The sequence below is a fragment of the Salarias fasciatus genome, chromosome 18 (genome assembly GCF_902148845.1).
Source record: "Salarias fasciatus chromosome 18, fSalaFa1.1, whole genome shotgun sequence".
In the NCBI taxonomy this organism is placed as follows: Eukaryota; Metazoa; Chordata; class Actinopteri; order Blenniiformes; family Blenniidae; genus Salarias; species Salarias fasciatus.
In genome coordinates this window covers 20,694,695-20,719,629 of record NC_043762.1, presented here as the reverse complement: position 1 = coordinate 20,719,629, position 24,935 = coordinate 20,694,695, and the positions used below count along the sequence as shown (strand labels likewise).

Here is a 24,935-nt window from a genome sequence, read left to right as displayed (position 1 = left end):
ATTTCAAACGCCGCAGGACGTTTCATTTGCCATGTTTCTGCCCTGTGCTCTAATTAATGGCCACTAACTGAAAGTCTCGTAGAAAACGGGGAATGTCGTGTTTGAGAAGCGAAGAATCCACACAGCAGATGTGATTCTGAGCTAAAAGTGCAAACACCTTGGTCTAGGAATAGACTGAAACATGATGCAGTGCTGGAGGATTGAGGCCGAGGCCGAGCGCGCCTTACAGAAACTACTCCGCTTTGAGGCAGCGCCAACAATGAGGAATTGTTTGGCGTTTCCCGTCGTGTGGTTTCTCTTTCCCTCTTTCTGTTCGCACTGTAGCGGTGTTACACACGTGTCACGAGGTAAAAGAAACAAAGATGGATGTACATATTGATGTACACATATTTAAGTTAAACACACACACACACACACACACACACACACACACAGTTACAAGAACATAATTAGTACTGGCTTTGAACAACTCTCCTAATCAGATTTTAGAATCATACTTCTAAAATCATCCTGAAAAGACTCCAGGAACAGTAGATTACATAACACCGTTTATCTTTGGTGATTACTGATTTTTTTTTAATCCACTGCGCGAGCCGGATGAGTCTGTTTCTGTTATGTTTCCCATTTAGGAAACAATTAAAATTGGCGGGCGGCTGGGTTGATTAAAACATCTGTTTCTGTGATCTATTATTATACAAATATTTAACTTTCACTCAGATTTTAATTATTGCTCTGTTCAGAGGAAATGGCAGCAAAAAAAAAAAATACCAGGAATCATTATTAGTTTTCTTTTTTAAGTCATCCCTGCATCACTGCAGCAAGTCATTGCATTTTGCACCATTGACTCAGTTGGAAAGTGAGCAAGAGTGTGTGTGTGTGTGTGTGTGTGTGTGTGTGTGTGTGTGTGTGTGTGTGTGTGTGAGAGAGAGAGACTCTTACCCCTTTACCCATGAGGCCGTTGTTGAAGGGCAGGCCTATGAACTGGAAGGCTGCCTCCTGGATGAAGTACGGGTTGAGGATTCTCATCTCTGTTGGATCGCGGGGAACGTGGTGAGCCACCGACTTCCAGAAGCCCTCAGTGCCCCTCTGAGAGGGGAACAGGCAGAGAGAAAAAGAAAAAAAACACATTGGTTTTTTATTCATATATGCTTTTTTTCTTAATAAATCCAAGAGTCCACAGCAAATGACACATGACACATCCGGTGGGGATACCTTAATGAATTTTATCAGGCAGACATGAAAGTGAGATTAGCCTCTGCAACACTGACATTAAACACAGGAGCGTTCTGGAAGCCAGAGCCTCCCTACCTCTGATTAGGTAAATGGCTTTTGGGACCTTTAATGGATGAAGTCAGGGCGAGGGGCTTGCAGGACATCAGTAATTACGACCCACCAGAAGGAAGGTCTGAGGCCGTCTGTGAGGCCTGCAGCTGCCACCAGTGAAGTGCTGCCGAGCTTCTAACGGTTCTTTTCTTTTGAGGCTTTCCGATGAGATGCACCTCGAATCAGCAAGTTGACTTTGAAAGCAAACACGTTTCTCAGCAGTGGTTACTACACCGATGAGCAGTGCACATTTTGGACAGGAAGAATTGCGGTTTCTACATTTATCAGTTGCTGAGATAGACGGGCGGGAAGCAGCATGCAGAGCTTTATCCACAGACAACATCTGTGCTTAAATATGTCATTAGAAAGGAAATGGCTCCAATCACACCTTGACCTGAGGGTGCCAGGTTCCTTTTACACCAGCCAATCATCATCAGTCGCCAGGGCAACCTGTCAGACCAGCCAGCAACACTGTCTGAATGAAATTACATAAGAATAATGAAACACATTTGGCCCGGCTGGATCCCGCCGAAACACTGACTGGATGTAAGGAGGCTCAGACACAAAGATATATTCTCCAAAAAGCTGACACACCATGTGAGTGAGAGTGAAGCGACCTTCATCACAACTTCAAATGAAGAACTGCGGTAAATGAACGAACGGGGCGTGCGAGACCGACACGCCTGACGGTGTGACTTCCTAAAAGGCACCGAGCCAACAGGGTCAGCAGATGGAAATGGGAATCACCTGTTCAAATATTCCAGCAGCCGCCTGGCCGCTTTTCATACAGCAATGCATGACTCTGTGTGTTTTTGTGTGTGTGTGTGTGCTGGCAGAGGCAGTAGCAACAAGTCTGCTGGCTTTGTGGCTCCAACGGTGGCGGCTCTTTTTGAACACGGGCCTGACTCTGCGCCTTCGGCAAGCTGCAACAGGAACCGCGGCTCATCTCTCCTGTCAACACAGCTTGTGTTTGCCAGGAATCTATTTAGCGGCGCTGTTTGGATGTGTGCACGTCTGTGTACGCTGAATAAAGACGCTGGTGCATTTTTTCTTTATTCTGGGAAGAGAGAGAGAGAGAGGCTAATGACACACAACACACACCCCTCGCTTTACACAGCAATGACCCGACGTGCACACACACACACAAATGTCACGGGGTGGGGATCTCTTTGAAGATCTTCTGACAAGCACAGGTGGCTTTGAGAAATGAGCAATTAGCATGTGAGGATTCAACCCGTAGAAAGGAGGGTGCCGTTGTGTGGAAGAATGTGGGAAGCTGCTGAGGTTAAAAGGACTCCTACTCCAACGAGTGCTGGTTTCGTGGAACAGGAACGGGGGAAAGTGAACGCTCCACCCTCCTTTAACAGCATCCACCAGGTGTCGTGAGCCAAGCAGAGCATTCAGCTTCCCAATAATTTCCAGAAGGACAATAAAACAGCAGCCATGAAACGTGTGTTTATAGCCTGCTACTGGGAGTGAATATTAAAATGAGGATCAGCAACATGAGGCAGTTTCTAATAAGATTTCACTAAGTCTCATCCAAAGGGGGGCACTCCTGCTGTGGCAGATAATGCGTACCAGGGAGTTCTCTGGCAAACGGCATTCGGGGGGAACAGGATACGCTCTCCCCTCTGGACCGGCTGCTCACGGCAGTGTGACTGCATGTTAGTTTGTCCAGACTGACCGCTGCAACAGTGGCATATGAACGCCATCAGAACAGGAAGCTGGAGAGTGGCCCAGGACCGCTTACTCACTGAAAACTGACACACACACACACGCGCGCGCTCAAAGGTGAGCAGATTTGGCTGGTCGGGCTGTTGCTGGGCTGTGCTCGGAGAGGAAATGACTGTTTCCCTTCTCCTGCGACAGCTTTATGGGTAAATTGGTCTGTATTATTAGATTTAAGTGTGTGCACAAGGCAGTGGGCTTCAATAAAACACCTGTTAAAACGATCCTGAACTCGGATCGTCAATTATTCCCACTGCAATAACAGAGTGTAGAGCAGTCAACATTACTCAGTCAGAAGGCCTCAAAAGTCAGGGGGGGGTTTACACTTCTCAGTGTTTTTTGGGCTCATGTAAGTAACTGTCACATTAAACATTGACTTTTGTTACTGGGCGAGGTTAAAAGTTCAGAGGGCATACATTTTTTTTAACTGAGACTTTTTGGGCAGAAATGGAAGGAAAGACTTTTTGCATCATCATTTTAAAAAACAACACTTCAGCACATCAGTAACACATCTCTCTTAATGCTCACCGTGTTTCTTCAGCAAACATACTGCATAAACCGAGCGCTGTCTGATGGGAGCATTTCACCCTTTTCTAAAAGTTTTGCAGTCACTGGAAGATGATTCCAATCCATCATCGATACTGCATTTATCCTATTTACGATGCCATACCTGTGCTTCTGCATGTTTTAAACAAGGTAGGAACATCCTAAACACTGGAAAATGTTTTAAAAAGCGGCTTAGAACACACAAATGATCCACTTAATCTCACGTGGTAATGGTCCTGTGAGTGTGAAAGTAGTCTTAACATGTCTGTCGAGGCGAATTCAAGGAAATATGACCAAAGCATCATGGAGCATATAAAAGCAGGCTGTGTTGTGTTGACTGCAGTGAAAGCCCGACAAAGACTAAGTATTTGTCTAACAATTTCAAAGCTGTAGGAAGACGAGTCAAACACAAAACCATCAAAGAAAGCTTAAAGCGGCGGATCAGGTGGGGACAATATCGCGGGGTGAAGGGAAGACCTACTGTAAGCCACAAGGAGCGAGGGATCACTCCGGTGGAAAAAGTGAGGTGGAGGTTTCAGCTATTGACAAAAAACAAGCGTAAAATGGAAAAATGGTGATGAACAAAGATGAAAGTTACCATAGGATACAGTTGGTCAAACGCTTAAATCATACGACATGACAGCATGCATCTTTTTCCACAAAGCTGTGCTTCACTGCTCAAATGGAAAAACCCCAAAAATAAACAGCTTGGGCTACATTTATAGTTTTTAAGAGTGGTTCGGTTTCACTGCGGCCTCAAACACAGGCCAATGAAATTCACCTCACCTTTAAACCAAAACGTCTCTGCTGGTTGAATGAAGCAGATATCTCAGTTTACAACTCCTGCGGGACGGAGCGAGAAGTGTAGACGTGCTGAGTGGGGCTGAAATATGAGGGGTGAGGGAAGCACAACACGTTTCACATATGCTGGCGGACTGCAGGTGGTTTTACAGCTCTGCAGTGCAAAATGCACACAAACAAACTTCAGGTGTCCGACGGTCACAAGCAGCGAGGCCAGACCAGCTTCTCGCCAGATCCAGAATATGTCTGTTTTCCAAGTTCTGACCTACTTTTGACCATTGAATAAAAATACTCTGAATGCGTGGATGAACTTGTACAGTTGTGCAAGCCTTTCTTGATGGATCAAACAACCCGTCTCTGCCCGGATACTTCAGTCGTCTAAACTACTGTGCGAAGGAGTGGGCAACTCAGACTCGGTGGACCGGATTCTGGAGGGCAGACTCAGAGCAATTTAGAAACAAAAAGGCCGCCCCTGAACTGTGAATAATCTCAATTAAAGTGGTCTGGATGTCATTAGCACTGTGTACATGTTGGGTCTGCTGGTTTACAAACTGAAGTGTCTCACCTCGTGACTGCGCCGCTGAAGAGGAACGCTTGAAAAGGTGATTACCGTCCGGAAGATTTGGGAGGCAGCATATTTGCTCTGCTTTGGAAATTTTATTCTCTTTTGTTAGGAAGGAATCTGAAGCATTTGCCAATTTGTCTTTTACTTCTCTTGACACATACCACGACCTTTGCCCCCATTGAGGTCAATGGTTTCTCAGTTACTGGCCTCTCCGAGGTTATCCCGTGTGTGAAACCCTCGTCTCCACAATCCCATGACGGAAAACGGGAAAACAGTGTCAGCGGTCGGCAACAATGTGACCCTAAAGACTTGTACGTGCAGCAAGGTCTCTGGGAAATAACAGGTGACATTTTAGAAGGAAAAACCCCGAAAGGCCAATCGGCTCCAGCTGAAAACAAATTACTCATTACAGCGACAAGTCAAAACTGTACTCGGATAAATAAACTTGTGTGAATATTCCCTTAGCATCCAATGCTTTGCTGAGAGAAACGGCCGAGGGTACAGATCGGAGCGTTCATTAAAGCAGGGTAGGTAGATGAGTCACCTTTGAAACCCAAAACTCCGGGTAATCAGTGACATCCGGACATCACGTTAGTCACTCGGTTCACGCTCAGATCCATGTTTATGAGTATGTAAATGTTTATGGGTGCATGTATGCCTGCAAATCGGGGCTTCTCCACAGATGTTTGGGCTTTAAAAGGGGGGCATACAGCAGCCCGGGGAGCATCCTGGGTGATCGGGTTTCAATAAACTTTTTGGGAAATAAAGACAAACCACTGAGGTGAAACATTTCAGAATTACACCCAACTGTTGTGAACACAGTCGTCTGGCTGGTTTAGTCACTTTTGCTCTCTATATTTCTGGCATCAGCAACGCAATACATAATGTTTGTTAAAAACTGTCTCCGTGACATTTTGATGAATTTGAATAACAAACCTCTGGCTGTATTTCTTCTAAGGGACAAGTGCTCTCTTCCTGAAATTGTCTGCATCCATCATTTATCTCTGCCTTGCGGCGAGCACAGAATGCTCCTGTAAACAAACAGCAGGGACAGAACACCGACACTGCACCTTCAAACCCCCGTGTTTACCACCGGCTGTATATCCTGCGCCGGCTCTGTTTAAAAATACGTCCAACATATACAAACAAGCGCGGCGGCGTAAGCATGGAGCGTGTGCGCTGTGCACGGGGGCAAAATTAAATTGCACACAACAGAGAAAGAAAATTAGCAACGATGGGGGAAATCATGTTTGAGCACATTTGTAAACAGCGCATGAAGCAGCAATCAGGTAGACGGCTGCGTTTGTGGGGTCAGAATTTGAAGCAGAGTGACAAAGTTGGGCGGTAATCATGTAGCCCGGCGGTGATGAGGGATCAGGGGCGATGTTCCGGTGTTGTGATACTGCGGATGAGGAAACCGTTTAAGAGGACGAGCTTGCAAATCTGGATTCCTCCCGTAAGTTTATGAGTGAGCCGTGCTCGCCGGAGTCTACAAAACATTTAATAGCAGATTGGGAAATTAGCCTCGCTAATTTGCATTGTGCTCAGATTTCCACGACAGCAAAAAGCCACAATATCGCAAGATAGTACGCCGACCGCGAGCTTGGAGGAGTCTTTTGTGCGACAGTGGTGAACCACCCTCTGACCTTTAAGAGGAAGGGGGGAAAAAAAAAAAAAAAGAACTCTGCTTGCTTTCATAACCACAGCACGAGAGTGAAAAGGTTTTGCATCCCTCCTGGCTGTAAGTGTGCAGGTTACACAAAGAGGTCGCCGGCCGGGCCGGCAGACGTAAAAGCTCCCAAAGGACAAGTGTCCAGAGTCCTATTAAGGTTCCCTCCGCGATGCACAAGAAGAATAGAGTAACGGAGCACGAGGAACTCCGGCTGCACATCCAGTGCTGGGCATCGCTTTCTAGACTCAACCTGACGGCTTAAATAGCTTCGGTCTGGTAATAAGTGAAAACAGTAGAACATAAAATATTTACGAGTCACTGTTTGGGGAATGTTTTTTTCCCCTGTGGACTTCACAGGAGGCACGTTTACATGCACTCATAAATACCTCTTTATGTTTATGTTTCCACTGCATTTGTCTTTGTTGGGTGTGAGTCAGAAACAATGAAGGCCGGGTAACAGTCTCTTAACAGGGACAACAATGTCTTTCATGTTGTTGCTAAGACACATAATTTACAGGTAAACAGATTTTGTTGCCACAGAACAGTCATTTTTAGTCATCTTCAGTCTACCTGCACATGTGTGGGTTTTCTCCAGGTACTGAAATTTCATTTCAACACTCATAAAACATCCAAGTGAGTTTAATCAGTGGACTCTAAACTGTCTGTAGGTGTAAATGTCTCTCTGTGTTTTTCCTGTGATGGACTGTCATCTAGAATTTGCTCCAGCACTCCTGCAGCCCCACGCTGGATGACACAGTTCAGAAGATGGAATAGATGGATGGAAGGTGGATGCTGTAGGTCAGGGGTGTCAAACTCATTTTACTTGACGGGCCGCATGCAGCACTGTTCTGTCTCAAGGGGACCAGATCAGTAACATGACCGCACAGCAACCTTTAAAAAAATCATTTTTGGTCAAATCCAAATGTTTTCCTTTGGAGCAAAGAGAAAAAAAAGTTCACATTTAATATAACATTGTTACATAAAATCTGAAAAAGTTGGAATTTTTAAGAAAATCACGAAGGAGCATGCGCAGAACAACCAGAATGAAGTCGCCCAATTAGCATATAATTCGGCTTCCAAAGGAGAATAAAGCCACCGGCCTTTTTGGATTCAAACTCAATTCTGAATCAAGTTTTCAGGCGTTTACACGGTCATTTTAGAGCGGAATTTTAGAGCGGAATTAGGCTTTATTCGGATTTATAGAGGAAGAAAAAGTTCCATGTAAACACACGCACTGAAAAATTTAAGCCAACATTTTCTTTGTCAATTGTACACCTAACAAAAGCAGTGAGCAGGATTACACCTTATGGCAGCCCGGTTTTAGCCCCCGAGCCATAGGTTTGACCCCTCCAGTACAGAGGAAGAACTATTCAGTTTTTTTTTTCATAAGTGCTTTATTTCAGTATGTTGAAGCAAATTAAATTACTGCTGCTGACTCGACCTCTCATGTGTAAATGCATGCTAAATGTCCCTGCCTCACAATGGAAGAAAAAACGGTTTTGCACTTAAATGCAATTGGAATTTCCCAAATATTTCAAACAGTGTTTAATAAAGACCGAAAATAGTCACAGGCTTAAATGCTGTGCTCTTGATACCTGGTGCCGGAAGGCTGCAGCCCTGTCTGTTTAATTTGTCTCCTTGATGAAGCACATGTGATAAATCAGGCTTGTGCAACGTTTAATGACGAAACACTCATGTGAATCAGGTGTGTCGGAGCTAAAAGAAATCAGGACACTGAGTCCAAATAAGCACGTCTGGAAAACACTAGTTAAAAGGAACAATAGCAGACACTGATGAGCAAAAGCAGCAGATTAAACATCTGGGCCACACGGGCTACAGCCAACTGAGCAACTGACCAACGTTTCCTTTGTGGTGATGTGAAACTGCAAGGCTAAATGGTTCTGGGGTTTTTCTCTAACATAGTTTCAAAAACCAGCTTTATGACTTAAAATTAACCACTGATGTCAGTTTATGTACCATTTCACAAACACTATAAATCAGGTTCTAATGATGCAAAAGTCGTAAACGCTTCGAAAACGATATTCATATGAGAATAAATCAAATTCTGCAGATGCATTGTACCTATCTGGAGGTCAAGCAGGGGTCTTTACACATCTGTCTATTCTCCTGATCCGCACTATCGTCAAGGCTCAAACCAGAAGACACTGATGATTTTTTTTTTTTTTTTTTGCGTGTGTGTTCACTGATTATTAACCCATGAGAAACATTCTTCCTTCTTCAGCAGATCAAAGCGGGCTGAGTCGGACGCCAGGGGCCAGATCAATTATCCCAGGCAGCCATTTCCACTGTCCTCTCCCTCTGACACAACCAGAAAAATCTGGGCCCTATCAAAGGCTGAAGGGGCCATCAGCCAGCCAAGCAAAGCTATTTTCTCCCATTTTACTTTACTTTTACCTTCCACCGCTGCTCATTTTCTTTTCCCCAGCTATTATCCCTTTACCCTATTTCACTTTATCGATTCCATCTATCCCTTCCTCTTGTACTTTAATCCAAATTCACACCATTACTTAGTTACAGCTCGCCATTCTTTGCCCTTTCCATCCCCCTCTATATCTGTGCAGCCCTTTTTTTTCTTTTGTTTTTTTAATCCCTACTTTCTCACTCACGACTCACTACTTTGACAAATGTCACCTTGTAAAAATTCCAGCTGGCAGCTGGTCCCTGAATGTCACACAGCTGTGTGGGAAAGCGAAGCAGATCTCCCCAGCCCCGTGCTTCCCCGTTTAGACAGAAGTATCCAACGCATTGGAGTCGCAGGAGAGTTAACTCAGTGTTCAACTTCTGGCACAATTACAAATCTACAATTAAATAAAGTTACAGCGACAGTACAAGCGAGCAGTCTGCTGCTTTTACAGTTCAAGACAGACGTGGTTTGGTTTCATTATAATAATGCAGGCAAGACCTAAAACGTGTTAACACACTATCTCTATGAAGTATTGATTAAACTAGTAGATTTCCAACACCTTCACACGATGTAGATAGCTTCTAAGACTGTTTAAGCTTCTGAATGAATCACTTTGTAAACTATTACAAATATCATGCGAGGAAAGTGACTTTTTCCAAAGAATTAAGGAAATTTATTTCTGACTTTCTATATAACATAACAAAAAAATTTGCTTTTCATTCAGCAAATCACCGCAGTAGACGTCCTTCTTGCTAAAGTTTCCTCAGGTAAGGTGTTGTTTTTACCCCAGGAAGGCCAACTGTGTCCTGGACATGTGAAAATATGTCAGCGTTGGTAAAACCACTGCTCCTGAACACACCGGTTCTCACTCCTGTAAAATTTCATCGTCTGCTCTGGACAGCATTGAATCCATCATGTCTACCAGAGGAATGAGCTGGCACCAATACACGCAGGCCTTTCAATGATCATTTTTCACATTTGCTACTCAAACAGTTGTGATTCCAAATATTTTACTGCAGCTTTTTTTGCATGTTTGTGCCAAACATTACCCGTGTCCCTGGAGAACGAAGACAAAATATGTTAAAATACATAACTACCACTGAGTGGATACAAAATAAATGTTTAATGAAAGAAACTGTACATGGACAACAGTGAAAGTGCTTATGAGAGAAATTTTGCGACCATGATAATGAAGGATGTAGAGGACGTCAAAAATAGCATCTTCTGTACTACATAAAAAGATAACTTTGAGATAATTCTCTCATTCAGTCTGACGGTTGAGATACTGTGGCGATCATAAATGTGTTCCTTTTGCCACATTAAGACATGTGCAACTAACTGTGAAGTACAAATTGGCTTTAAACCTCACTGACGTTTCCTCCAAGAGGAATGTTCAGAATGTGATCAGAGGTGTTTCACAGTTACGTTATGCTAAAAAAAGGCTGCATAACTCAGCTATTCATACATGTTTAGACACAAAGAGATTTAAATTCTCGACGCTCGGGAGCTGGATAAAGTCTGCGTGGAAGAAAAATGAAAGAAATGAAATGAATGAGAAGCATGCGAGCGAGTCTCCAGCTGAACCGGGTTCTGCACTGACTCAGGTAACACACACTCAGATGTGTCTGCATTGACCAGCAGCTCCTTCTGTGTTGCTCACGGTTGTGTGTATTTTCTAATATTAACACTGATTCCTTTACTGATGACTTAACTGTTGAAAAAAATACAGCTTTCGCCATTTCGGGAACTTTCTAAAGTTAGTGAAAATGCAAATGATGCACACCAAGATCTGATTTAGAAAGAAAAATGACACTCAGTTTGGAAGTAATGTGAAGATGTGACTCGATGATAAATATGCTCGATGAAGACTCCCTTACCAGTTTCTCTTTGAAGACCATCTGTCTGAGCCACTTGAAGTCGAGCGGTTTGAAAGCCGAGAAAACGAAGAGCGAGTGCTTCTCGTAGTTGTCGGGCTTCTGGATGGCTCCCTCTGGGTAGGTGATCCTCAAGGTGGTCTTGGTCCCGACGTCTTTGCTGTAGCCAGCTACGGGGGCTTCGTTCAACCTGCCATGCGGACAGAAGACGTCACCGAGGAGAATGTGGGCCTGAAAACGGCCTGTGACTCAAACGCCAAGGATCTGGCAATGTTTGCTATTCACGCTTCATAAACTACAACTGTCTGCAAAAAGGTTAAGTACATAACCTTTGGTTGACCTTTAAAGTTAAAACAAATAAATGGAATCCTTCAGCAAATAAATTGTAAAAACAAGCCTTCTTCAAACGATGGCGCAGTGGTTAGCACATTTGGGTCCTTTTTAGTGTGGAGTTTGTATGTTGTGCCAACACAGGGTGAACATATGAAGAATACAACGTACAGTTAAGCGAGAGCCTTTCTGGAAACGGGAGCAGCAGACAGATGAAGTGATCATGAGCTTTTCTTTTTCTTTCTTTTTTTTTTTTTTTTTGCAAAAGGCATGTTTGGAGAGCAGCAAGAGTGACAGCTGGTGAAAAGAACACCTTGCAGACTGGACACACGGGAATGAAAGCATCTTGATTAGGAGAGGTTTCCATAGAGAAATGTCAGAATCGGTATGAAAAGGCACAAAAGAGACGCTGGTTTTTATTTCATGACGATGATCCAAAACACTGAGTGGCATCCACTGAAATTTCGCTTATATATGGAGGTCATTAAAAACCTTTGGGGAGGTCGAAAATGTCTGCGCAAGACAGAGGAGATGGATTGCAGAACCTGAGGTAATATGGGGGACAAGTGGGTTCGAAATGTCAACGTTTAAAACGTGTTTGCAAACTGTGAAATCTGAAATCCGGCACACTGCAAAGAACTGACTAAACGACATTCAAAAGCCTTCTTCACAACAGTAAGCGCACATATTCAGACAATATAATCAGTCACACTGCACCATCATCTGAAGAAAGGCTCATTTTAAAGCATTTGGAGCCGATGTTGGATTTACGTTTTCTATCAACTCTTTAAAGTAGTTTAGCACTTAAAATGTTGACAAAACATTTCAAAAATACTCTGTTGTCTCTAATATGACATATGAATACATTTATCATTGACAACAAAATACTTTTACAAAGCATTTATATCCATTTCCTAGGATGTGTGTATATACTTCACATATGTATATACTTTTTATGGATATATTTTAATGGGGAGCATGTTGCTCTTATACGTCTTGTTGGTCTTTTTTTCTCTTGTGTTTTTATACCTTCATAATCTGCAGCTCCACGGAGTCCAGAAAAAAAAATTTCCCCACGGGGACAATAAAGTACATCTCATGCTATGAAGGAGCTTACCTCACTACAACGTCGTAGTCGTCTATCCGGGAGCCCAGAGACTTGTTGGACAAGATTCCACCATTTCCCACGATGATGCATCTTTTACAGCTGAGACTGAAAGGTGGAGGACCAAAAGTTATTGGAAATGAGAATTGGCAGGCACACAGGAGGACTTTGTTTTTACGAGAGTGAGTAGTGCGAGTACCTGTCGAGCTCCTCTCCAAGCCCGTAATACTTTGTCATTGTTAAAATGCTGTCTATTATTCTCTCTGCAGACGAAAAGACACAAATGACAACAATGAGAAGCACACAAAAAAAAGCTTTTAAGATGATCAACTCTTAATTGTCACAATGACTTGTACTGCTGATCTACAAATATTCATACAGTGGCAGCATATTCTCCACAGTTATTGATCGACTTGTGTGCAGTTCTTTAATACTAAAACAACTTCCCATTATCTCATCCTAAAAAGATATCGCTCTGTCATTCGGGTCTGTCCGCCCGAGCTTTTATCTCTGATGGGGCAATATAACCCGTGATAGAACAGGCTGTGAAGGATCTGAGCATATCATTACAGATGTGGCAGTCTTGGTGGTCTGAAGACAGGAGGAGAGCGAGATCGCCTTTCTCCGTTTATTCGGTTCCAGATAAGGAGTGACCAATCAAACCTCCAGAAATAGCGGCGATGGAATCGCGGAGAGAAAAAAGCTGTTGTACTGTGGCGAGGACTGACTCCAGGAGAAGCAGACATACGGAGTTCGGGATGGTATGCGTGTGTATGTAGCTCTCCCATAAAAGCACTCAGAGAGGAATGCTGTTTTCAAACAAGCACATTCTCCTGGTGAAGTGGGCGATGTTGAGCTCGTCTCTTTGCGTGGTTTAGCACCCTTCTGATCGCGGGGTGAAAAACTGCGATGTTTACCCATAGTGTGCATTCCTGCCATGTTCTCCGGTGCATTCTGCAGGAGCGATATGTCCAGCTTTAGATGCTTCATACATATCTGTGTCCTCACTGATCACCTTTAAGACCTTTGATCATTTATCTTCTATAATTGCCCAGCTTTGATCACAACTGCAACTATATTTGATCCACTCATATTATTGATGTACTGCCAAAATGTAAGTAAATTTCCTTTATTAGCACCGAATCGGACAGTCAGCCTGCAGCACACTGTTAAAAAACGTCAGGCAATTTCATCACCCTCCACGACAGCACGCTCACATGCAGCTCATTGTCTACAAAGAAGGGTCAAAAGCAACGGCAAAAAGTGAGAGCGAAGGGCTCCTGAGAAGGAGAGTTTAGACTGGGTGTCAGAGCGGTTCGGGAGACGTATTAGAGCCCATTCGCACTGGCTAACGATCCTAATGATTAACCTGCCGGGGAGAGGCGAGTCCAGCCGCCACCCACTGTTTGGATGTGGTGTCGATGTCTGGCGTCAAGCATCACCCCGAGCGGCATAAACACAGAGGACCACACCTGGCTCCAACCGGGCCGGGAGTGAAAAATCACAATGGGCAGAGCGCTCGTCTTCAGGATGACATGGACGCTAATTGTTATAAGTACCCGAGGTAAACATTTCAGCAAAGTATGTCTCGTGGCAGAGCCGATGACGGATGGCTGTAGGTTCAGACATTCGTCCGCGAGGAACTCTTGAAATGCCAAAAATCTTTCCTGGGAAACACGACGGAAACATTTGATGACACATCGACAAAGACTCACTGTTGGGAAGAGAGCAGTCTAAACAATAACACGTCTCGTACAATAAGAAAACGCGGTACGACGGTATTCCTTCAACAGGCTTTTGACTTTACATGAAGAGACAATGATTAATAAACAATTTACAATTGCCGACAATATGATGATGACGGATGTATCCAACATTTAGATTTGAAGCCAGACTTCGATATGACGAAAGCTTTGGCATCGTTTCACCATTTCTTCCTGGCTGAGTCATGTGTCCTCTGAACTATGCGTAAAATTACACAGTAGTTTATCGGGCGGGCACGCCTGGAATGAAAACAGCACCTGGTTGTAGAGCGTTACCATTCATCTGTTTGTGAAAGTGCGTAGAGTGATATAGAGCAGAAATGCTCAGTGCCGCTGTGATCGCATTGAACTACATTAACAAGAACGTTAATTTCTCTGTGGCCGAGACGGAAACAGAACTACATCAGTCCAGCGATCGTTACGATGTTAAATACAAGTCATTTCAACGCTCGGAGAAAACAACGCAGTTCATCACTTTGCAACATATTTCTTCCATTTGACTTTGATGAAGGGAAAAACTTCAGGACATTAAAGACATTAAATATATCCAAAAAACTCTGCATTTAAGGAGATTCAACGAAAGGATTTGCCAGACTATGTTAACCTCCAAAATATTTGGATTACAATACATAAATGTAAAAGAAATAATAAAATACATAAGAAGAAAGAAGACAAACAGTTTGTTGAGCAGTAAAAGTTCTGGCTGGAGACTGGAGCCCCATAAAAGAAATGCAGATGTCTGACATCGAATGAAAGACCGAACTGCAACACCGGTCAGCCGAATGAAAGCCGTGGTTTTAAACTGAAAGCCCTTAAGCATTTCAAATATGGTCCGTGTTTTGATCTGGTCTTCAAAACAACATCAGCGTTGCTTAACCGTTCTCAGGTCACGCTGATATGTGGGGAAGATATGTCTTGGCAAAGTGAAAAGTAAAAATAAAACTTCCACCGCCGTCACTCCGTGTTCTCAATTTGGAATCCTTTGTGGCTTTCTATTCAAGATCCACACGTATCATCTCTCCACATGAGTACCACTAAAAGGGAACCCCACAGCCATCACAGTCCACAGAGAAAACAGAAACCAGGTGTAACACTCACACAGGGAGTGCTCGCTTGATATCCACTCTGATCGTGTGTGTGTGTGTGTGTGTGTGTGTGTGTGTGGGGTGTGTGTGTGTCTGTGTGTTAAAGTGACAGCAGAGATCTTGCCAAAGCACAAAGGTAACATTAACGCTGCCTTCTGCTCATAAGTATTGGAAAATATGTGACAGAGCATGTCAATGAAGGCAGATTGCTGTTATCTCTCCAGTTCCCATGGTGCTGTGTACACGCTGGGATATCTGAAGTGCTGGAGTGTGTTAAGATCCAAGAACAAGTACAAGCAGTGTGTTTGGACGCACTACTGTTAGAGTGCTGGCAGACATCACGTTCCCTCATCCAAGGATAAGAGTTCAACCTACAAAGATATTTATAATATGAGCATTAAAAACATTTCACAGAGGTTCTTACGATAAATCAGTTGTAACCCGTGAGCCTTTAGCATTAATGAGTAAAAATTAGTTCTTTTAGTGTGAAATGAAAACATGTGGGAGTATTTTTCTGAAGATTGGTGACTTTCAATTGTATATGCAGACAAAGTGAAACATGATTACATGTTTTGAATGGAATAACATTGTTTCAGTTGTGCTTGACAAGTGGAAAAACCTCCAAAGCCACACAAGAAGGAGGAGGACACTCATCACCACGATGTTTTCTCAATTAGAAACTCGATCTTAACTGGAACTCACACCGAAGTCAACAAACAATGACAGCCCAATGTGACTCATTCAAGATAAAAACACATTAAAAGAAATAACTGATGGTTTCTTCTGACAAACACGGACGCACTCGCTGCTTGCACTATCAGTTGCTGAGCTTTGAAATTCAGCTACAAGTAAAGGTGAAGAAAAGCAGAATGTGGGAGTCACCTATCTGACACTGACATGCAAACAGCAAGCCTAAAAAACAGCATTCTGCCAAAAACATAAGCCTTGTAACAATAGTAGAAGTACCAAAAAAACAACTGCTCAATGTGGAAATTACAAGCTTTTATTCATATTTAGAAACTACTCCCTCCATTCTTTTGGTCTGCAGACTGTCAAAAAATCTGATATCCTGTTGACCTGCAACACGAGGAGCCATCTGTGGACCAATGGAGGCAAAGCAGTTAATCATGAAACATGCAAGGTTTGTCTGCTTCTATCGACACCAGCCGCTTGCAGGATCATGTATCGGCGAACAACCTGCCACACTGCATCTTATTCCACATTCACGCTGCGGGGAAGGAGAAACGGCCGGATCGGATTTCAGCCGACTTTCAAGTGATTGTAGTGAGAAGAGAGGGACACGGCAAGATCTCCTTTACACAACACACCCGACTCCGCACCCGCCCAAAGCTCTGAAAAGAGGTAGCAGCCAGGCTTTGTTAAAATGTGTGCTCTCTTTTCTTCTGGTTATTGGCGCTTGTTGTAGGGCAATTTCACAAAATGACACACAGACATGCTGACATGTGTAAGCGCAATTAAATGGTCAACAAAAAAAACAGTAGCTCAAGCTTTTAATAACCGGCCACCAAAATTTTCTCCAGAGGTTCTTCGGGCTAACCTTATTCTCAACTATACCTTAAAGAAAAATGTTCACCACAAAACTGCGCGATGGCAACGACGAGTTGAAAGAGAAAACACATTTATGAAGCAAGCGTCTAAGAACAGGTAGCAATACTAGAAATGTAAAAAGAGCAGACAATCAGGTAATCAGGAATGAATTTTGACTTAAATTCTCTTTTTTCTCCAATAGATCAATGTCACACACACACACACACACACACACACAGCAGTGATGAGAATTCTTACCTTGTGTTTTGAAGCCAAATGGAGGTAAGTAATTGCTGACTTTCCCGAGCTGTTTGAAGTTCCGATCAAGAAACATGGGCGCTGGTTTCATGAACCTGAACAAATAAGAGAGAGAAAAGGAAGTTAAATTTACAGAAACATCATGGCTGCTTATGTGAAGAACTGTTCTATTTTTGATTTTTTTCTCGGCAGCGTCACACACTCTCTGCTACACCTGGTCAAGTATTATTACTACTCTGGGAAAATTTTACACAATAAACAGGTGATAATTGATATTATTGTTAAACAGTCCACTTGAGTGAATAACAAGTCCCCCTCGGGCACCCAGTCAAAGCCGCCCAAAACAAGGAATGCATGCACACACACACACACAAACCAGAAGCTGGAGGCAGCTTCGGTGCCAGCCCCATCAGGAGAACTTGTCGTCCCGGGCCTGAATTACAACTGACAGGCAGTGTTGAAGAACCTGCTGTGACGATATAATTGTGCCAAAATACATTTCAAATGAGCTTTAATAAGATTGTTTTCACGAAGCTGAATTAGAGAGGAAGAAGGCGTTCCTGAGTTTCTACATGTTCAAACTACTCTCGTGGAGCGCCGGTTAAATTTGAATAAGAGCTCGATATTGTAAGCAAACGCCTGTAACCAGTTTTTTTTTTTTTTAATTCGCTGTGAACTGCTACTTCCAGTATCATCTCTTCCTTTTCCTGTGTGTCTATATAAGTAAGTGTGTGTCCTCCTTTGATTAATAGCAGCTCCAAAAATCAAAAGACTCCATTTCCTCTAAGTCATGCCTGTGACCCGAATGCTGGGCTATGTGCCACTTCTGCAAGTCTGGCTGCAGGATAGATGAGTGTTTTTATGACCTGCTGTCAAGCGAGAGGGATGCGGGCGACAAGAAGATAGCTACTCTTTGTTTTAATGTTTACATGCATGAAACTCTATGGATATGCTTGTATAAGACATTGTGAACATTCTCATGTCGGATCTGAATAATAATCAGAACCAACCCAAAGAGAAGACCAGAGGAGATCTATTTAGCTGGCGAGTATTGTTTTATTTATGATTGAAGAGACACAGAGATTACATTACATGGACTGCTGAACTATTCTTTAAGCCAGAACCAGACCACCAACAACATAGCTGTTGCATCCTCCCGCGGGGCTGATGATTGGTGTTGTGTTAAACGCACGCATACACACGTTCTCCTTTCTCAGCAGACATAAATTACGGCGAACACGGCCAGCAGACCACCGCTAACCGGCGGAGGCGTTTTAAACTGGGAGATCAGGAGCACGGCTGCCTCCACCCGCTTCTCGGCAGGAATCCTGGGAAGCCCGTAACTGTAACACCGCCATGCGTCCGCAGGAAATATGAAGCTCGGCGAGCCACGATGACCAAACATGGCCGACATTGTTGAGAGATCTTCCGGTTAGCTTCAGTCTTTCTGAAGTACCATAATCGGTCTCTGATGCCCTTGTTTTCCCCCCCAGCTTTAACGCATGCCGATAGAGGGAGACTTGGCCCAAGATGGTGTGAATGACTTTTCTCCCCTCCTCATGATACCTGACAGGAGCACACACACACTCACACACACACACACACACGCTTAGAGACTTCTGTCCGGCCAAAACAAATGGGAATTCGTTAAACTACAGACTTTTGGGGCCATGCGGCGCCATAAATAACGCGGGACCATTACAAGTCACCGAGCCTTGACCGACAGTCAGTCACTGACATCCTGACAGGGCAGAGAGGCAGGGAGGCTGCTCGTTGTTAAATAAAAGCCAGGGTTCCCTGCGACATCCAAGCAGGCAGGGATGCATTGTGCTCATTTCCTTTGCTGGGTCCATCCTTCACTGGCAATATTTTCATAAGCAAGCACCACTTCAAGTTCACTGACAACACTTGATTTAGGGCTCCAATACAAACAGTTTTGGGTAAGACAGAGGGGAGGGGAGTCGCGTAAAATAAATTGGATTCTGCAGGGCAACGGGCTTCACAGAAGACAAACATGAAGGCAGGAGATGATTAGAAGGGGAGCCGAGAGACCGCAGTGCTCGAGGTTAAGTAGCCTTACTCCAAGAGCTGAACTGCAGGATACACCTATTTAGGGAAAAATGTTACCAACAATATTCCAGCTGTTCATTCTTTCACTGTTTGACATATGCAGCAGGCAGCAATGAAGTCAGGCAAAAAAAAAAAAAAAAAAATTAACTGCTTGTCTACCTTCCATAGTGAACACAATCAATCACAAAGCGGCGTACACGACTGTGTACATTCAACCATACGTTCACACTCCTGTATACAAACACACACGAGAATACACTACATGCAGCATTAATTGTGCTCATTGACCCGGGTGCGAGTGGACTGAAGGTGGTAGTAATCAGTGGGCTCCCAGGGGTGTTCTGTGTTGCACAGAACTTTGATCCGACACGTGCGGCTGATTAGAGGAAGTCATTACGAGGGAGGACGTTGTTAACACCAACCTCTCTTATAGGTGGAGGGCAGCTCCAGAAAAGTGCTGCTCCAAGCCATTTGAGCACAACGCACTCTACAGCCAACAGGGGGGCCAAGGGTGCAGCTTGGAGCTGTTCTTGTACCAAATAACCCCTAAATTATGTAATTCAGCAAATTTGAAGTGTATCTGAATGCAGTGTTATGCCTTTTATTATTGTGCAGTTTCAGGCAATTGAGAAAATAAGTTCGAAGTCTAATGTTGGAAAATCCAGTTGGCAAAACTGTTCCATAACTGGGTCAAGAGCTCAGTGAAGTGCCACTAGCCATTGTTCAGCAATGCAGAAAATTGCCTTCGCTGAGCTTCAAGAACGCTAATAGGACAATGCCTCATAGATCAAGTGGAGATGGGCAGCAAATAGAAGGCCGGAGGATTATCAAACGAGCAAATGACATAAAGAGAACCGCGGAGGACTGTGTGGGCTGAGCAACAGGAAGCCCACAGTGAGTCAAACAGGAAGCTGGTGGTGTGGCCCGGAGAGAAAGCCTCTGAGGCTCTGTGATATGACAGCGGGGACAGAGGCGCTTTTGTGCCGCTCGAGGATCACAGGGACACAGTTGAGTTTTTGTGACAGAAAAGATGACAGAAGCATGAGTGAGGCTGGGGAAGACTGGATAGGAATGTGGAGGCTTTTCTGTTTTAGCCTCAAACCCCTCGAGGCGCAGTCGGCTCGACGGCTGACATCATGCATCCTGGTATGCTTGAGTAACACCACTTCAACGACCGGCACGCAATTGAATTTGTTTGCGAAGCTTCTGATGTTTACATCAATGGTCCTAATTGAATCGAATCTCTTAGGAATCCAAACTTCAAATCTTCTCACAGGCAAACATGAACACACTGCGGTGATGAGCTCATGTAAATTATACTGCAGACGAAGGTGCAATGAGACAGAAGAGGGGGGTAAAAAAAACAAAAAACACATGGTGCATCATTGGCGGCGTTAGTGAAGTGTTTGTGAGGCGTTCAGTCTGAAAGGAGTTGGCGTGCATCGACACACCTATAGGGAAGCATGAATCTGATTTTTGACAGAACGGCTCCTCTTACTTGGGATAGATGGTGGTCATCTTAGCTGCTGCATATCCTGGCTTGCACACTCCTTCGCTGAGGTTGCCATACTTGTACGCCAACTCCAGTGGTCTGTGCAATTCAAATAGAGGAAGACATCCATCAGGCACAGCGCGATAAGTGATTCTCTAACATCGTGACACATTCAAAGCATTAAAAACCGAGCTTGTCAAACAATCACTTGAGACATGGCGACTGCAAATTGCTTAAGAAGTTGCAGAACTCAGCAACAAGTCAGCACATCACCTGTGAGCAGCAAGACAAAGCAGAGAGGCCTTGTTTAAATAATCACACTGGCAGCGCTGAAGCTCCAGCCTCCCAATTACTACCACAGTCATTAATAACCTGATGTATGGTGTGATTCCACTTCAAATAAACATGGAAAAGGGAGAGAAGGGGCCAGGTCTTCACGCTATATGTGAGGTCCGAGATCTCAGTTGGTAGGAGAAGCAGCCTGACTGCGGCCTGTCTGCGTCTAACGTAAAGCTCTTCTAAGATAATATACATCTCAGTACTTTAATGTATGCGCCTGTGGCCTGGACTTAGCTGCTCTCCAAATGGTGATTTGGTGGAAACCTAACAAATCATTTTTCCATCTGTCAAACGAGAAACAGTTATAAATGACCCAAGTTACTAAACTAATGACTTTGCTTTAAAATGAATTGCAAGACGGTATGTTTGGGCTCTAATGGTGTAACTAATGGCACTGAAGACATACAGCAAGAAGCTTGACTGCATAAACTGAACCCATGTGAAATCCACCTAGAAGCATGTGCTGACGCAGTGCTTGCAGTATGTGAACAGACACACCACACACACGCAGTGAAAGCCGGGGTGGTGACGGCAACATGACTATTGACTGCATGGTAATGCGGAGGCATGGAAAGGGCCTTACTACGGCAGTTGAGTGGAAAAGCGTCAAACCAATTCGGGTAATTATACACAATAACAGCTGTGGACAAGATTTATGGCAACATGCCTCACTGACAAACCACAGTTACTGTAGAATAAACAGAAAATGTTTCATTTACACACATTTCTAAAATCATCACTCAAACCATCGGTCGTATTGGTGTATGTGTGTTTGTGTTTGAGTGTTTCAGTTTATTTTTAAACCATCACGTTAGATTAAATGTTAACATTTTTAGATGTGGCTGTTTTCCATTGATCAACAGCAACCAGGGTGACTGTTTTATTAGAGGCTTCTAACAGTAGAACAGGAGGCAGAGCTTTCGCCTATTAGAGTTCTCTTCTGTATAACAGGATCAGCCTCAGTTGTGCGACATTTCTGTTTGATAAAGCTAGTGGTTGGAACCGACTCACATCACCCTGGTCCATTTCCTATTTAAGATGCCAATAGATTAGACTGCAGGGACACCTTCTACTTCTTTACTGCAACTTGAACGTTGCATTTCTCTTTTTTCCCTCACTCTCCATAAACTCCCCTCTCCATTGCATGCCACTAACATTATGTACATTCCCCCAGCGGTCTGTGCTCTTTTCACTTTCCTGCAGGATCACTGACTGTGGAACTGGGAATACTTTCTCCCTCCATCGTCTCTGCAGTTAGTTTGTTGGCTGATATTGACTGTTTTTGCTCAATATGTCTTAGTTTTTCCTCCTTACATCGCCCAACTGCAACCTGTACACAAGGTTTCTGCAGTTTTCTTCCTCTTCACTGTCACCTATATATTTGCAAAAGTGGGATTGTTTATTTCTTGTAAAAGTGCCACAAGACAGCCGTTATAAATGGTGCAACACAAATAAACTGAATTGAACTTTGTGAAAGCTGATGTAAATCATATCTAAAGGGATAGAGTATGACAGGACAACAGTATTAAACTAGGAATATTAAACTCCGAACACGATGCAGAATCACTGAATGTGACATTAATCGTTTTCTTGGTAGAAGACGAGTTATACTCACAGTTTTGTGTCGAGCTGCAGAAGAAAGCCCTGCTTATCATACACTGGAAAATAAAGAGAGAAGCAGAAGTGGAAACGACCCATTAAAACATAAGTCCACAAAGTGCGTGAAGAAAAAGCATGGCACCTTAGGTGGCGACCACACACATGTATCCAGCCTACAGTGTTTCAACTAGCAGCTCAGCAGCTGTAGTTGTGAACGACCTGTGTGGTTCGCACAGGGAAAACAATATGGCAAATGTGAAATTAAAAGCATCAGGATAAAGGTTTTGTGACACAAAGCAAGGTTAAGGAGAAGCCAGCCAAAACAATCTGTTGAGTTTAAAATAAAGTTAGAAAATAAGTTAGAGACCACCTATGGACAATCGGAGGGACAGTCGATAGGTGCCTGGTGAAGCGCCGAGGTAGAAGACAGAGAAGCACAGAAAACAAGGAAAAAGTTGAAGGTGAAATGAAAACTTTATTGTGAAAAATATGTCCTTCAGAGATTCTACTGCAGATTCACAAACGCTAACAGGCTCTTCAGAAAGACTATATTAATTAAGTTCTGCAAAATTACATTAGCATGACAGCAGACTAGGTTTAAGACAGGCATTAGTTAAAAGTAGGAATATTGTGGTATTACTCCTGTAGATGCGGATCTCGTCTTCACAGAGAAGCTGGAGAATAAAGATAAAGAAAAGGACAATGGGAATGTGTGACAACTGGTTAGGGAGGAATCCAAGCACTGCCCTAGGAGGATGAACTTTGCTTCAGCAGCCAGGATGAGTCAGTGCGAGTGTGTGCGTGCGTGCGTGTGTGTACATTAACTTCTCATTGAGCATAAGCGTAAAGCAGCCAAAGGGCCAAAGTGAAAGAAGCTTCGGAGAAATTAAAGTTGCAGGTTGGTACCCGCCGGAAAAATGTTCATCTTACAGGAATGACAGTAAAATACAGCAAAACCCCTGAACACTGCCGTGTGTTACCAAGCCATGACAACAGAGGGCAGTGTTGCACAACACTATGAATGATGACTGAGCAGATGAAAAGTTACAATACTTTTTTTTTTTTTTTTTTAATCTGAAAGAGGGTGAAATACAAAAAAGCTGACGGGCTTTTTTTGTATGCTGTCTGCTTCCCCATCCGAACGAAGCAACTGGAATGCTTCAGGGTTTTAAACAGCTCTGTGATCGTCTCTCAAATGGAGGAGGGACAAGGATGGGCAAGGGTTTGGCTGATGGGGCTGCTGATGTACCTGAGCCTACTATTCGTCCCGCGGTGATGTCCGTTTCCATCTCTGAAAAACAAAAGGGTCAGTTAGCTCCGAGCGTGGTCAGTCTGTCGTGACAGACTGTTACGGACTTGAAAATAAAGTCAAGTGCGAATTACAAATATTAGCGAGTGAGGAGGAGGAGGAGGGGGGAAGGATAAGGTTAGTTGGCTTTAATCCCAGTTGGCTGAATTCTAATTGTCAATCTTTATTCAAAGACAGGAAGCCCAATGAAGTGGAAAATTAACTGCAAGAAGCCATCATTGTGTGATTATTATGACAGAGGTACCCATGAAAACTTAATAGGCAAATAATCGCAAACATCTCCAGTGACCAAACAAAAAAAATGGTGGGTAAATGACGAGTCAGTCGAACAGTCAATATGAAAAGCTCTCAATCTTGAGTTAGCAGGGGTTTTTTTATTCCATGAGGGGAAGAAAACAAAACAAAATCGCGAGAACCCAATCTACAAACTCCCGCTTCACAAAAGTCACCCAGAACGGGCAGAGTGCCGGAGCCTCTACCTGGAATTCCTTTCACTTCAGCACCTTTAGTCAGGGCTACGGTTGTCTCTTCTGCATCACTCTCTGTAAACAAAAGGGGGTTAAACACACTGAAGTAAGATCAGGGGTGTCAGTGCAGAGTTGTGGAGCAACTATTAACCACCACTCAAGTGCGAAGGGTATAATTTTGTAAAACATCGGCTTCAGTAACGCACAGACACCGACTGAACATGGAAACAGATGCACATAAACGAGAGGCGGACACAGATACCAAAACTATAGCTTTATGCACCGTCCTGCAACGTGTGTCTGCAAACAGCAGCAGCAGCAAACAGCGATAAAAGCGCAGCTCACACCTCAGAGCTTCAAGGAATAAAGACTTTGGCACAATGTAATGTAATCTTATTTCACTTTTCAAATCTTGCACTAAAACTACTGACGGTAAACTGCAGCTTAAAAATATGACGGTTATACTTTTAACATACTTTTAGTGTCGGATGCCTGATGAATCGGATGCCGGATGCCTGATGAATCGTTACAACCCGCTTCAATAAGGTTATCCTCGACTCAACGAAAGGGTCTCTACTGCAGTAACAGGAAGGTCAGTACATTTTACATGTGTGGTTCAGTCAACCCAGTTCGTCC

At 43.7% G+C, this 24,935-nt stretch overlaps 1 protein-coding gene across 7 annotated transcripts in view; it reads right to left on the bottom strand.

Annotated features, from left to right (window-relative positions):
• st3gal3b (ST3 beta-galactoside alpha-2,3-sialyltransferase 3b) overlaps positions 1-24,935 on the bottom strand; it is a 44,656-nt gene that overhangs the window by 5,157 nt on the left and 14,564 nt on the right. For 5 of the 7 annotated variants that reach the window (XM_030114523.1, XM_030114522.1, XM_030114520.1 and 2 more), the window contains exons 3-11: positions 24,312-24,374; positions 23,773-23,814; positions 22,540-22,582; positions 20,592-20,684; positions 17,024-17,118; positions 12,569-12,632; positions 12,382-12,477; positions 10,938-11,124; positions 940-1,086 (exon numbers count right to left, since the gene is read on the bottom strand). In XM_030114523.1, coding sequence (XP_029970383.1) covers positions 940-1,086; positions 10,938-11,124; positions 12,382-12,477; positions 12,569-12,632; positions 17,024-17,118; positions 20,592-20,684; positions 22,540-22,582; positions 23,773-23,814; positions 24,312-24,374 — 830 coding nt within the window. The remainder of the gene's footprint in view (positions 1-939; positions 1,087-10,937; positions 11,125-12,381; positions 12,478-12,568; positions 12,633-17,023; positions 17,119-20,591; positions 20,685-22,539; positions 22,583-23,772; positions 23,815-24,311; positions 24,375-24,935) is intronic. The other 2 variants (XM_030114525.1, XM_030114526.1) reach the window with 2 other exon arrangements.